Raw genomic sequence first — 15,591 nt, 5'->3', positions numbered from 1 at the left:
AACGTGAAAGTCACTTTAAGAAATGTTTTATGGATAACAATTAAATAAAATAATAATAATAATAATAAAATTATAGGAAATTACCCAGGGAACTCATGGTTCGAAAATGAGAATTGTCTTTCGGGTTTTGGACTACAATCGCTTTCTCAACTGTGCCTTCAGCCTTTCCGTACTTGAACTCCAGTCACTTGACCCCTTTAAGGAAACCACGCCCACGCTATTTTGACATTTCACTCTGCTGGAAAAGTGATCGCTGTATATTACAGTGCATGTGCTTTCAAACATCATCATGGAAGAGACGCCTCCACCGTTGCGATGCTTTCGTGAATCACACTCATCGGAGCTGTTCAATGATGACGACGTGCAAACGGTGACCTCGAAAGAGCAGGTGGGCTTAACTCTTAGTACCAGTTAGCTAATTGGTATTAGCGCAGAGCTAGCTATCTCTTGTAGTATATTGTGGATCTGTGCTGAGTGATTTGGTGATATAGTGTACAGCAAGAATTCCTTATGCTATATGTTCTGCACGTGCAACTATGTATATACTACTGATACTGCATCCAGCTCACTCGGTTTATACCTCGTTCCATTGCACATATGCATGTGATGTCATTACGTTTTAAAAAAGCGCTTTTAAACATCAAATTGTTATGTGGAATATTGTACTATGTGGAATATTGTACTATAATACGAATATTTTCATACTTCACTGGTGGCACAATTGTTGATAAAACCTGTAGTCTACATAATTGAATGGGTGGTTGACAGGTATGCATGAAAAGCCAGAAAAATGATCTTATAGCACACAAGAAGTGAAAACGTATAGTTCTCTGCTCTAAAATATTTGACAATGTGATCTCTTAAAATCACTGCAATGTTTGAGTACTGATTGAAAGTCTGGTATGCTTAATAAGCCAAGATTTAATTTACAATATCAACATGTTAGGACAGCAGCTAATGATGCATGACACCCTGGGCAGGAATTGATGTCAGCCACCCATATAAACACTCAGCATCAACCACAGTGGATCCCTCTGTCTGCATGTCATTTGGTTTGTTGTTCACATTTTCTGTTTGGTTATCTCACCTCCACATTTTTTGTTTTTTATTTTATCATTATATCCAGAGAAAAGTTGAACGCAGTATTCAAGAGGTATACAGTGTTTACCAGCAAATTCACACCTTACCACAGTAAGTAAAGTTCAGCATTCTCTGGCCATTTACACAGACCGGGATTGGTTGCATCTCCAAAGCCCTCTCAGTATTGTTAAAAAGTCAGTTCACCTTCAGTGTGCTGCTTTTGGACAGCAATGGCTATTGATCTGTTTTTACAAGAACATGTTTTGTTAATGAAGATGTCTTTGGCAGCAAAACCATTATCAATTTGTCCTATTATGTCCAGCAATTGTACATTTTGTAGTGTTGTTTTTTTGCTTTTTCATTATTTCATAGCATCACAGAATATGGAGCAACATTCCATGTAGTCAAAATTCCTGTCAAGGCAAGTCAGTCCACTCAGCGGCCATTTTTGGAATGCTCCCTGGCAGGCTGAGCAGCTATTGTAAGCTTTGTAAACAAGCGTAATAAAAGTACAGTTCCTATCTAATTGAATGGGGAAAGACCGAAACTCAATCCAAAAGACAGAAAAGGCGGGATTTCCTTTTCTACATCCATGGCCATTCCAGTTTTTCCCTTTCATTTTAATACACGGCAAAAAATAATTTTCTTCAATAGTATTTTTGTCTTGTTTTCCAGTAAAAATATCTAAACATTGTTAAAACAAGATCAATTTAATTGACAAGCAGAGAAATCTAACAAAATTTAGTGTGGGTTATGCCAGGGATGTGCCAGGGTGGTCGACTAGTCGTCCAACAACTGGCTAGTCGATTGGTGGGGTCGACTACTAACATTAATATTGTAGCGGTGGTGGTTTTAATGGAAGACGCAATTCTTAAATGTGACGCAACTTCTTGGAGAGCGTTTTGAATGATTATAGCTTACTAGGCTTAACGGTGAACCCCTCTCCAAGAAGTTTCCTCTTTTTAACCTTGTGTGACCTAGCGTCCTCCCGCAAGTACTGTGTGTTTTGTCGTCGCAGTATGCTATACATAATATAATTTAATTTAAAGCAAACTAAATAGGGAGCAAGGGAGCATCCTATAGCTTTCCTATACAGCCAAGTGCATTCTCTCCTAACATCCGACCAAAAGTTCAGTTTCAGGCTGAAGATGATGTTTGGACCACTCAACATGTTTGGCAGACATGGGACAATGATAATCAGTACATAGATTCAGGATTTATAATGTATACATTTATTTTAACGTGGTTGGCAATGATTGGATGATGCTAGTCTTTACTTTGAAACTAAATTAATTATGCTTTTTTTTTTATTATTGGTAAAATACTTTAGCACTTGTTTGTTTGACTGTGCAAAGAAAGAACATTGACATTTTGTTGCCAAAGGAGAGAAAAAAACTTTGTAACATAAAAGTCAAACCAAGTCATATCAGCATAATTTTTATTTGTAAAGTTTTTTATTTTTGCTTTTCCCAATACACATTGTTCCAAAGCAGCTTTACAGAAAATCAGCTGTAATGTCTATAACATCTGTAAAAAATAATAACCAACACTCCTGGAAACATAATAAACAATTTTATAAAAAATTTAAAAAAATAAAGAAATTCGGACTTTCTATAGCTTGGTTTTATTTAACATTTCACAACTTAGTCCCGCTGTCCGACATAAATTCTTAGGAAAACTATTTGCTCCAAGAAATAATTTTTTTTGGTATGTTTGTTAGGGGCTACTAGTTACAAATCAAAAAGGGAAATGGAAAATGCACACAGCAGTCATGCTCGGATCTCGGGTAATTCTTTAGGTTTAGTCTTTTTAAGTGCTGTTGTTACAGCAAAGCACTGCATCAACAATATATTTCAAGTTGATCACTGTCGGACATTAAATCCTCTGCAGTGAGGAATGTTCCTGTATTGGTGAGGTGCTGTGGAGAGATTAAAGTATTTTGCTGATTCTGTCTGAAACTGTTTAAATAAATAGTTGCAGTAAAAAAGGTTTAAACAGCTGGATGTCATGAACTAGCTGTTGCGTACCTGCAATCTTACAGTTATGCGCCTTTTTAATGCGCAGCGAGGTTCGCCCTGAAGCTCTCTGTGTTCAGAATGTGCATACGTGGTTTTGTGCCACTATTTACTGGAGCCTTTCTTATTTCTTTTTGATTTCTTTTATAGTTCTGTGTAATATGATGTAATACTTTTTTAGCCTATTTATTTGTTGAATATCCATTAGTTACCATGCTGAAATGCTGTGCTTAGCTTCTGTATACCCATCTGAAACATGTCAGATCGGGATCACGTGAACATAACGGAGCCTAATTATGCATTATTATCCTTAACACTGACTATTTGGTCAAACAACCAACCAACTATGATTGATTATAATTTTATTTTATTTTTTTAGTATGATGTTTAAAAACTTTGGGCTGAATTTATTACATTAATACTGTATGTAGATACAGAAACTTTGTAGAAGATTAAGAAGATTAACAAGTGCCTTGTAGGCACTTAGTTCTTTTCTGCATGTTTTCCACAATGACAATTAAAACAGTGTACTCTAAAATTCAATGCATTAATCACTATTTAATTGATTAATGTTTCCACGCAGCCTGTCAGTTCAGTGACAAAAGTCCAGTCAAGCATAAGAGGACAAATCTAATTATTCTACCAAGAAAATACAACAAATTTGCCAACTTTCAGCATGAATTCACTTGAAGCTTGTCTGGTGAAGGCCAAATGAGGCTCTGATCTCAAGGCAAACTCACAGTTTGTCACAAATGTAATGATTGTGTTGTTTGTGGCCCAGTAGAAAGAAGAGAGAGAGCAGGGGGTAATGATCAGTTCTCTCAGCTGAGGCACCCTCAAATTAGACATGCCCCAGCACCTCTGTGGCTAACACTGAAGTCAAGCGTACTGTGTAGAGGCAGTGTTCTGACTCACTGGCTGGGTCATTTTAACACTAGCATTTCCTTTGATGTGGATAATTGGAGGATGCAGGCTTAGTGGTTGAACCTGCTTTACAAATATGATTCTAGAGTCATTATTCCTTGGTTTTACAAAGGTTTTTAAAATCTTTATGTTGAATGGTGAAAGCAATATGCAGTAGCCTCAAAACGTATTTGGATTAGAGGTCGACCAATATATCGCATTTACCGATTAATTGTGCCAATAGTTGCTTTTTGGAATCATCGGTCATCTGCAAAAAATCAACACCGATAGTTGCCGATATTGTTATTCCTCCGTGTTTCTCTGGAGGATTCTACAGAATGGCTTGGTTCTACAGTATATCAATAGCCTCTAGAGATGAAACAAAAACAGTTGTCACCTCTTGGAACCGCTGTATCAAAATCTGTCTCCATTGACATCATTCATCCATATTTGATCCTCAAGTCATCAATACATATTTAGTTATTTTCATTAGATAATGTGTTCTAAATTGAAGCGAGGGCATGCAAAGAAAAATGCGACTATATGGAAACATGCCCTGTCAGCATATACGTCATGTCTCCAGCTTCACATCTTGTGAATAAAAATTAAAAACCTCATTTGGTGAAATAAATATCTATATCTACAGTTGCAATCAAAATGATTCAACCCCCCAAGACAGTAAGGATTTACAAAGGTAAGCTTTTCTGATGACCCAGAATTTTTAAACTTTACATCTATATCAGTTGAGTGACATATTCAAAGTGTGAATATATAACCTAATATTTCTAAATAGCAGGATTTTAAAAAAAAAATGCAGCCATGTCATAATTAGTGATGCAAGGTGATTACAAGAATGACACCATCCCCACAGTCAAGCATGGAGGTGGATCAGTCCTGTTATGGGGGTGTTTTGCGGCTGCAAGAAATGGCTGTCCTGACTATGTGACTGACATCATGGATTCTTTTAGGTATCAGGCTATTTTGGCAAAAAACCTTCAGTGTGTAAATTGAAGCTTGATGATCATTGGACTTTCCAGCAACACAGTAACACCAAGGATACATCCAAGTTGTCCAAAATCTGGTTCAGGGATAGGTCGTGAAATGTCCTTAAATGGCCCATTCAGTCCATTATTAAAATCCCATTGCAAATCTTTGTTGGGATTTCAAGGAAGCAGTGGCAGCACAGAAACCAAAGAATGTCAATGAGCTGGAAGCTTTTGCTCATGAGAAATGTGTAAAAATTCTAATAGAGAGGTGTCCGAAGCCTGAGAACACTTACCTGAAACATTTATTTGCTGTTATTAAGGGTAAAGGATGCTCCACAATGATTGACTTTGGGGGTTGAATGGTTTTGATGACATTTGTGGAGAGAATGAGTTATTTTTTATTTAAAAATTTGGGTAAACTGAACTCTTTGTTCTCAAAATCACTCAAATGTGTATTAAAAACTTACTTTGACTGTTTACTGAGGTTTTCGTTGATGTGTTTAAATTCACATCACCAGAACGAATTGCTGGTTAGGGAGGTTGAATAATTTTGATTGCAACTGTATATCTGCAGTATATACACTCACAGACCACTTTATTAGGTACACCTGTACACCTACTTTTTCATGCGATTATCTAATCAGCCAATCATGTGGCAGCAGTGCAATACATAAAACCATGCATATATGGGTCTGGAGCTTCAATTAATGTTCACATCAACCATCAGATAGGGGAAAAAATGTGATCTCACTGATTTTGACTGTGGCATGATTGTCGGTGCCAGACGGGCTGGTTTGAGTATTCCTACATTTCAGTCTGGCCATTCTATGTTGACCTCTCTCATCAACAAGGCATTTCCGTCCACAGAACTGCTGCTCGCTGGATTTTTTTATTATTTTATTTTATTTTATTTTTTTGTTGCACCATTCTGAGTAAACTCTAGAGACTGTTGTGCATGAAAATCCCAGGAGATCAGCAGTTACAGAAATACTCAAACCAGCCCATCTGGCACCAACAGTCATGCCGCAATCGAAATCACTGAGATCAAATTTTTTCCCCCATTCTGATGGTTGATGTGAACATTAACTGAAGCTCCAGACCCGTATCTGCATTATTTTATGCATTGCACTGCTGCCACACGATTGTCTGATTGGATAATCGCATGAATATGTAGGTGTACCTAATAAAGTGGTCAGTGAATGTATCTGTATCTATATCTACATATGTCTATATACCTACAAAACTCTGGTAAATATATAGGCTGTAATTGTTATTAAACAAAACACATATGAAGCATAGACATTATTGAATGTTTATTTATATAACCTTTATTAATTGTTGAGCTGGAAGCATAGACATTCCAAAATAAGAGACTGCATCTGGGATTTGATTCATTTTGGATTCTTGTAGCTTCTGTGCTTGTGCCCTTTATAGTAAGGAAAGACTAAGAATTTTTTTTAATATTCAATAAATCGATTTTAAAAACTGTCTGCCAATTAATTGGTTACCGGCCTTTTTCACCATCTTAGTTATCGGTACTTGCAAAATCCACTATCGGTTGACCACTAATTTGGACACTTTTGGACACCGAAGTCACACTTAAAATGTGTGGATTTGATTGCATCAGGTTACAAAATATTTAAATAAGTGGCATCTTCAAAATACTACTTTCTTCGTAGCCGTTTTTGCAATTACGTTTAACTGGTACCAAGGTGATTTTTTGTGGATGTATGTAGTCAGTTTCCCTCAATTCATACAGGTGTCCTAGCAGAGTAACCACAGGTGTAGTACATCACATTAATAATGGAGTTTCCACAGAGTTTGACAGCCAGAATGTGTCCAAATACTTTTTGACAATATGTTTGTGCTGTATTAAAAAAATAAATAAAATGCCACTTGGATTAATATTTTGCTTTATAATGCAAAGACATGGCTTAAGTGTCCAAATACTTTATGGGGCCACTGCATATTTTAAGAAGCTACCTTAAAATAATGATTTGTACTTGTAGTACAACTTGAAATAAATCAAGAATAGCTAGATCAAATCGGATAACACAGACGGATGACTTTTTCCCCCTCTCCTTTTTTTCAGGCCCACTCTACTTAGAGGACAACACTATCATTATTTAAAGAAAGGTTTACGCCATCTCTCTGATGCATATGAGGTGAGCAGTGTTTTTCTAATTAACTTAACAGTCTACTCAAATACATAAAGTTGGATAGCTTCACACAAAACTGGTGAATACAAAGTCGTTAAGTATCTAAGGCCTTGCACTTTTAACTTGTACATACATGGGGTGGGTGGGAGAGAACACAATGCTTCAAAGTAGCTGTGTGTCTGTGTATTTGTACGAGAACACCATGTTCCAAAGTAGCTCTCTGTGTGAGAGTGGTGGTAATGGCTGCTGAATCTGCATGTTGTCTGGCTTCAGTGTTTGGATGCCAGCCGGCCTTGGCTTTGCTATTGGATCCTGCACAGTCTGGAGCTGCTAGAGGAGCCCGTGCCAGCAGCAGTTTCCTCAGAGTGAGTACTGGTGGTTAGGTGCGCTTCCCCAGTTACTATCCTGGTCTTAATGTGGCCACTGCACAGTGACTTTTGTTTTCTATTTTTCTCCCCAATTTGGCATGCCCAATTCCTAATGTGCTCTTAAGTCCTCGTGGTGGCATAGAGACTCGCCTCAATCCAGGTGGCGGAGGATGAATCTCAGTTGCCTGAGACCGTCAATCTGCACATCTTATCACGTGGCTTGTTGAGCGCATTACCACGGAAACATAGCATGTGCAGAAGCCCACTCTATTCTCCGTGGCATCCATGCACAATTCACCATGTGCCCCACCAAGAGCGAGAACCACATTATAGCGACCATGAGGAGGTTACCCCATGTAACTCTACCCTCCCTAGCAACTGGGCCAATTTGGTTGCTTAGGAGACCTGGCTGGAGTCACTCAGCACACCCTGGATTCGTACTTGCGACTTCAGGGGTGGTAGTCAGCGTCTTTACTCGCTGAGCTACCCAGGCCCCTGCACTGTGACTTTGATTTTGCCAAGTAGGTTGTGTTCTTGGATCAATATCTTTTTTTATTTTGGCCCTGGAACAATATTCCTATCAAATAATCACTGTCTTAACCCTTGCCACTTACTACACTTAAAATAAGAGGGAAATGATAGGTTGATAAGCATTTTTATCAGTGTTGAGCCCCAAATTAAAACCCAACCTAATCCTAACCCTAAATCAAACCCTAAAATCTAGTTTATAGTAATGCTCATGTTCCAGGTCCAATAAGAATGTTGATCCAGGAACATGTCGTACTGGGCAAAATCATGGTCACGGCCACTACACATAAAGTTTAAGTTATGTCAAGCTATGATGATGCAGATATATATTTCTTAATGCAAATTATGTTTAGATCAGCTGCTGAGCTGAATTTTAAAGAAAAACTTTATAGGGGAGTATTGACGCTGACTACCACCCCTGTGACTCCAGCCAGGTCTGCTAAGCAACCAAATTTGCCCAGTTGCTAGGGAGGGTAGAGTCACATGGGGTAACCTCTTCGTGGTCACAATTAGTGGTTCTCGCTCTCAATGGGGTGCGTGGTAAATTGTGTGTGGATCGCAGAGAGTAGCATGAGCCTCCACATGCGGAGTCTCCGCGGTGTCATGCACAACGAGCCACGTGATAAGATGCGCGGATTGACGGTCTCAGAAGCGGAGGCAGCTGAGACTTGTCCTCCGCCACGCAGATTGAGGTGAGTAACCACGCCACCACAAGGACCTACTAATTAGTGGGAATTGAGCATTCCAAATTGGGAGAAAAGGGGATATAAAAATAAATAAATAAGAAACACTTTATATCTTAAATGTTAAGATTTTTAAATAGACTGAAATAAAAATCTTATAGTTCAAGGACTATGTTTAAGAGGTGAATTAAAAGAATGTTCCAGCCTCAATACAAGTCAAGTGTAATCGACAGCATTTGTGGCATAATTTTGATTACTACAAAATATAATTTCAACTCGTCCCTCCTTTATTTAAAAATAAACAAAAAATCTGGGTTACAGTAAGGTGCTTACAATGCAAGTGAATGGAGCCAGGCCATAAATATTAAAATACACATTATTTCAAAAGTATAGCCACAGTACGTAAACATTAGATGTGTTAACTGATTTAAGTGTATGCCAGAATCAAATTGGAGATTGGAATATAATTGGTATATATGTTTAATCACTACCAATCCTTCTTTTTGAATTTCTCTGGTAATCTCAACCTAAATACAACATGCGCTTATGTGCTTGTCATAAACATGACAAACATAAATGTTGTCTGCTAGCATATGCCAGTTCCTGGCCAGATGTCAAAGCCCGACAGGTGGCTTCGGTGGAGGTCCAGGTCAGCATGCTCACCTGGCGCCCACTTACGCAGCTGTCAACGCCCTTTGCATCCTGGGCACAGAGGAGGCCTACAACGTCATCAACAGGTCTCACATCTGCTTTGTATTATGTCTTGTTTACCTTCAGATGTTGCATTGATCATATTACCATGACAACATATACCATTTACCCCTTCCCCCATCAGAGAGAAGCTCCTGGACTTCCTGTACTCCGTGAAGCAGCCAGATGGTTCCTTTGTGATGCATGTGGGCGGTGAGGTGGATGTCAGGTGAGCTCTGTCACCGTGGTTTCAACATACCCTGAAGCTTCCCCACAGCAGCCATATATCTGTTTATTCCCCATGGTCTGATGTTACTATGCTGAGGCATTTTTCAAGGGTGAGCTTTTACTGTTCCCTACAGACAGATCAGTGATAAAAGGTCTTCATGTTCACCATAGGTCAGCACTAAAGAAATTAAGTCTCTTTGATAAGTAATGTCTTATTTCTATAAGGATTTTCAGCAAAGCACAATTTCTATATCAACTTGAATTAAATGGTTATTAACATGATTTTGATCATACTGTACTAATTGACTCTTACACTTGTGTTTGTGATCTGACAGGAGTGCATACTGTGCGGCTTCTGTGGCTTCACTCACAAATATTATCACACCCACCTTGTTTGATGGGACCCACAATTGGATTATCAGGTAATATATATTGTGCCAGCCCTGTTACATTCAAAATATTTGGAGTTGAATGTTACAGGTTGAAGATCAGTGGGTCATTCTGTGTCAATTCAATCAGAGGTTTCTGGCTCAAAATTTATATATATATACAGTTGTACTCAAAATAAGCACAAATTTTATTTAGGGATAGTGATCATATGAAGCCATTTATTATCACATAGTTGTTTGGCTCCTTTTTAAATCATAATGATAACAGAAATCACCGAAATGGCCCTGATCAAAAGTTTACATACACTTGAATGTTTGGCCTTGTTACAGACACACAAAGTGACACACACAGGTTTAAATGGCAATTAAAGTTTAATTTCCCACACCTGTGGCTTTTTAAATTGAAATTAGTGTCTGTGTATAAATAGTCAATGAGTTTGTTAGCGCTCACGTGGATGCACTGAGCAGGCTAGATACTGAGCCATGGGAAGCAGAAAAGAACTGTCAAAAGACCTGTGTAACAAGGTAATGCCAGTCAGTACTGTTCAATCACTTATTAAGAAGTGGAAAATTCAGGGATCTCTTGATACCAAGCCAAGGTCAGGTAGACCAAGAAAGATTTCAGCCACAATTGCCAGAAGAATTGTTCTGGATACAAAGAAAAACCCACAGGTAACCTCAGGAGAAATACAGGCTGCTCTGGAAAAAGACAGTGTGGTTGTTTCAAGGAGCACAATACGACGATACTTGAACAAAAATGAGCTGCATGGTCGAGTTGCCAGAAAGAAGCCTTTACTGCGCCAATGCACAAAAAAGCCTGGTTACAATATGCTTGACAACACCTTGACATGCCTCACAGCTTCTGGCACACTGTAATTTGGAGTGACGAGACCAAAATAGAGCTTTACAGTCACAACCATAAGCGCTATGTTTGGAGAGGGGTCAACAAGGCCTATAGTGAAAAGAATACCATCCCCACTGTGAAGCATGGTGGCGGCTCACTGATGTTTTGGGGGTGTGTGAGCTCTAAAGGCACGGGGAATCTTGTGAAAATTGATGGCAAGAAGAATGCAGCATGTTATCAGAAAATACTGGCAGACAATTTGCATTCTTCTGCATGAAAGCTGCGCATGGGACGCTCTTGGACTTTCCAGCACGACAATGACCCTAAGCACAAGGCCAAGTTGACCCTCCAGTGGTTACAGCAGAAAAAGGTGAAGGTTCTGGAGTGGCCATCACAGTCTCCTGACCTTAATATAATTGAGCCACTCTGGGGAGATCTCAAACGTGCGGTTCATGCAAGACGACCAAAGACTTTGCATGACCTGGAGGCATTTTGCCAAGACGAACGGGCAGCTATACCACCTGCAAGAATTTGGGGCCTCATAGACAACTATTACAAAAGACAGCACGTTGTCATTGATGCTAAAGGGGGCAATACACAGTATTAAGAACTAAGGGTATTCAGACTTTTGAACAGGGGTCATTTCATTTTTTTCTTTGTTGCCATGTTTTGTTTTATGATTGTGCCATTCTGTTACAACCTATAGTTGAATATGAATACCATAAGAAATAAAAGAAATGTGTTTTGCCTGCTCATATTTTCTTTAAAAATGGTACATATATTACCAATTCTCCAAGGGTATGCAAACTTTGAGCACAACTATATATATATATATATATATATATGTGTGTGTGTATGTATATGTATATGTATGTATGTGTGTGTATATATATATATATATATATATATATATATATATATATATATATATATATATATATATATAAAATTGTTTTTTTTGGTTTTGTTTTTTTTTTGTTTTTTTTTTACTGGTGAAATACAAAAATGATGCCCAAAGCTAAAATAATAAATGCCATGGATCAAAATTAACTGAGTAATCCACTATTTTGTAGAGGGGTGGGGGGGTCAAAATGACAGTTTTTGCCTCTGATTTTGAGCCCAACTACAGGTTAAAAAATAACCTTAGAATTGTGGCAGTTTCATTATTTAATTTTAACTCCGATAAGTAGATCTATTACTAAAATCAGTTGACTTTATCAACCCTTGTTGCATTATAAGCGAATGGTGTGGGACCAAGAATTAGAAAAACAAAACAGCAAAAAAAAAATTTGTTTTTCCAGTGTTGCAGTGACTATAATTCCAGAACTATGGCAGATATCTTAATATCCATTTAGATTCTGGTTCGGAAAAAATTTCCCTTTTTTTGTGTCTTCATTTTAAGCCCCTATATGATTAAATCCCTGAGGGCTATCAATGTTTCTCAATGCGTAAATTGTAAAAAAAAAAAAATTACCATTTTCAGTGGTTGAAACCAAATGCGTGTCATACGGTATGAAGATTTTATTGCTTTTTTTTTTTTTTTTTGTCAAAACAAAAACAAAAACATTTAAAAATATAAAAGTACAAATAATGTTGAAACAGAAAATGTACTTTTTTTTTCCATTGATGTAAAAACAATAATGTCAAAATGTTAGTTAGTGCAGTACCTAGATCTGTTTTTAGATTTAAAAAATGTCTGCAAATGCATCATTAGGGGTCCAAGCAACCACAATGGTGGGTCTCACCATTATTTATGTATATAAGTTTTTTTTAGAAAAATATATTAACAAAATCAAAAATTTCAGCTAGGGAAGTTTCTGAAATTTGGTTGATTTGACAGAATAACCCCAGTCCAAAATGTGTAATAATGACCTCAGCTAGCAAATATTATTGCACCACAATATGTGTAAATATTATTAAATACTAATTATCGAAAACACAGTAAGCGAAACTTACCTCTGTTTGAGCAACTTGATCAAAATGTATATATTTATTTAATGTCATTCCCTTAAATATGTTAAAAAATATAACAAGGTTGATCAGTAAGTGTTTTAGAAAAAAAAAAAATATGTTGAACATTTAGGTAAAATTGTTTTTTTAGCCATTAAAATGTAATGGTTTTGAATGTGGACATGCAAATTATATTATTATATAAAGAAACATTTAATAAAGTTTTTGCATTACACACTAAACTGTGTTAATTCCATCATAAAATGTGACTAAAGTTTCCCAAAAAAGATAAGATGTTGTGGATTCCGTTGTACTTTAGCTGTCAGAACTGGGAGGGTGGTTTAGGTGGAGTACCAGGACTTGAGGCACATGGGGGCTACACCTTCTGTGGCACTGCTACCTTGGTCATACTGGGCAAAGAACATATGCTGGATCTCAAAGCCTTGTTAGTAAGTCCTTATCTTCTCTTCTGTTTTCCCTTTCTATTTAACCTGATTCTTCCTGTCCATTAGTGTGAATAAACTGTGGTTTGTAAGATCCGTTAAAGGTCAGTTGTGTGTATTCTGAACTTTGGAGGAGGAGAATTGTCTTGAGAGATCTCATTACTGATTCCTCAGGGACACTAAACATGTTAACATGCTTGGATATATTACCATCAATGTGCTGGTATCCTGTAAATGCTTATATCAGCAGTTCTTTAGGGTCTTTAGCAGACATTGCCATTTGAAAATTTTAGAGTCACAGTGTGCAGACAAGTTTTTCTTAGCAATAAGGCAACAACACTAATGACCTTCCTGTGTTGCTACTCGTAAATGTGTAAATGAGAGGTTTTTCTCCCTTATTCTGTCCGTAGCGCTGGGTAACCAGCAGACAAATGCGTTTTGAAGGTGGATTCCAGGGTCGATGTAACAAGCTGGTGGATGGGTGTTACTCCTTCTGGCAAGCAGGGCTTTTACCATTACTCCACAGGGCTCTTTTTAAAGAAGGTGAGCAATCATCTGAAAACAACTTCTGACATCACTTGCTTTTTATACGAAACCTTTAGCAATGAGCAAGCAAAGCAAAAATAGTACAACGTTCTTATGGTTATTCTCGCCTTATATTGAATTACATGCCACATTGTGTTCTGCTTTGTGTCATACCCTAAATTCTACATGAACATAAAGCATTATAGTACACCTATTTTTTGCTTCACATAGCGCATTCATAAGGGTTCATAGATGTTTTGTGTACTGTAGCAGGTGGTTTATGAAGCAGACTTTGTATTTCATGGGGTCTTGAAGGATTTAGTAGATAACTATGAAAATATGACACTGTGTGTATAGGAGATTCAACGCTGAGTGTGAGTAGCTGGATGTTTGAGAGAAAAGCCCTGCAGGAATACATCCTTCTCTGCTGCCAGAATCCTGGTGGAGGCCTTCTGGACAAACCGGGCAAGTGAGTACAGCTCTTACACTGGACACGCATACACAAATAAATACATACAGTATGTAATAGAGTTTGTCAGACCAAAACAATTAATGCAACATATTGCAACTTAAAATCACCAGTAATGTGTCCAATAAAACCTAATGGAGGATATACCAATTTCATTATGTTTTTTAGGATGAGAAAAGGTATTCAAAGTTGTAATATTTGGTCCATTAGACTAAAATCTATACAAAATTAAATAGCCTAAGTTAAAGCAGTGGCAAAACAATGCTAAAGGCAAATAATAAAATGCTACTAACTATATAATTGTGCAGAGTTGGGATAGTAGAATAAATAGGCTTGTCAATTTTTAAAAGGAAGGGCAAAATATATTTTGCTGTTGACATAAAAGACTGTATGCCCAAAGTCTAAACTCTTTGGTATTTTACATTGGTATCACAATAATTAGGCCAGTGTTTGTGGTAAATCACAATTCTGCTGTTATGCATTTACAAAATTGTCAGTTTTGCTATTCCGCCTATATCATGTTAATCATTTTGCATACTGTCACTGAATCTTGTTTCATGTTTCTAACTATACCAGATTAGACCATAATGGTTTTTTTATGGATTCCCTACAGGTCTAGAGATTTCTACCACACATGCTACTGTTTGAGTGGACTCTCAATAGCACAGCATTTTGGAAATAAAGATCTCCATAACGAGCTGATCCTCGGTCAAGACGAGAACAGACTGGTAGTAAATACTGAAGATCTTTTTTAGTACATACACATTGAGATTACTGTATTACTATTATTAACCGAATATCCTCATATGTCAATTCAGGCACCAACTCATCCAATTTACAACATCTGCCCGGAGAAGGTTGCCCAAGCAATTGAACATTTCCACCAGCTTCCGGTCCCAGATCAGACAGGAGCCACACCAATTGCGATGGACCAGTCATAGACTTATAACTCGTTTTGGAAATGAGCTAGCTTGATTGCTGTAGCCAGCCGTATGTCCTTTGCTGGCATGTACTACAGATTGGGAATACACTCAGAGGGCCTGATCTGCTACAGCATGGGATTTTATGATTTCTGGCAAGGAAATCAGTGGAGACTTGACTAGGCAAAGTGTTTTTCACATACCAGGCATTGATTGAAATTTTATTGCAAACAACAATGTATTTTTGGGCTTTGGTAAATGTTTCCCAAAGTGCTTGTGCTGTAGGTTCTGGACAGAAATAAAGATTTATACTCATTGGGTAGTCCATTACTTGACTTTCTGATATCCATTATCTTTGATTATTGGGTCCTTTTGTTGACTTACCTGATTGAAAGAAAAATGGTACTGCCA

At 37.6% G+C, this 15,591-nt stretch overlaps 1 protein-coding gene across 2 annotated transcripts; it reads left to right on the top strand.

Moving 5' to 3' along the window:
• The first annotated feature begins 201 nt into the window (after positions 1-201).
• Positions 202-15,495, top strand: LOC127416359 (protein farnesyltransferase subunit beta-like). Of its 2 annotated transcripts, none has more exons than XM_051655672.1 (12): positions 202-388; positions 1,127-1,191; positions 7,077-7,149; positions 7,417-7,508; positions 9,313-9,459; positions 9,558-9,641; positions 9,976-10,062; positions 13,143-13,272; positions 13,677-13,809; positions 14,149-14,260; positions 14,874-14,988; positions 15,079-15,495. In XM_051655672.1, the coding sequence occupies exons 1-12, from the start codon at positions 290-292 to the stop codon at positions 15,199-15,201; spliced, it is 1,260 nt and encodes a 419-aa protein (XP_051511632.1). In that variant the 5' UTR covers positions 202-289; the 3' UTR covers positions 15,202-15,495. The 2 variants fall into 2 exon arrangements, with proteins under 2 accessions (XP_051511632.1, XP_051511631.1); XM_051655671.1 differs by having other exon boundaries at positions 14,874-14,991.
• Positions 15,496-15,591: the final 96 nt, after the last annotated feature.

Source organism: Myxocyprinus asiaticus, chromosome 25 (genome assembly GCF_019703515.2).
Source record: "Myxocyprinus asiaticus isolate MX2 ecotype Aquarium Trade chromosome 25, UBuf_Myxa_2, whole genome shotgun sequence".
Classification (NCBI taxonomy): domain Eukaryota; kingdom Metazoa; phylum Chordata; class Actinopteri; order Cypriniformes; family Catostomidae; genus Myxocyprinus; species Myxocyprinus asiaticus.
The sequence above is the reverse complement of the archived record's forward strand: the minus strand, read 5'-3'. Positions and strand labels throughout refer to the sequence as shown.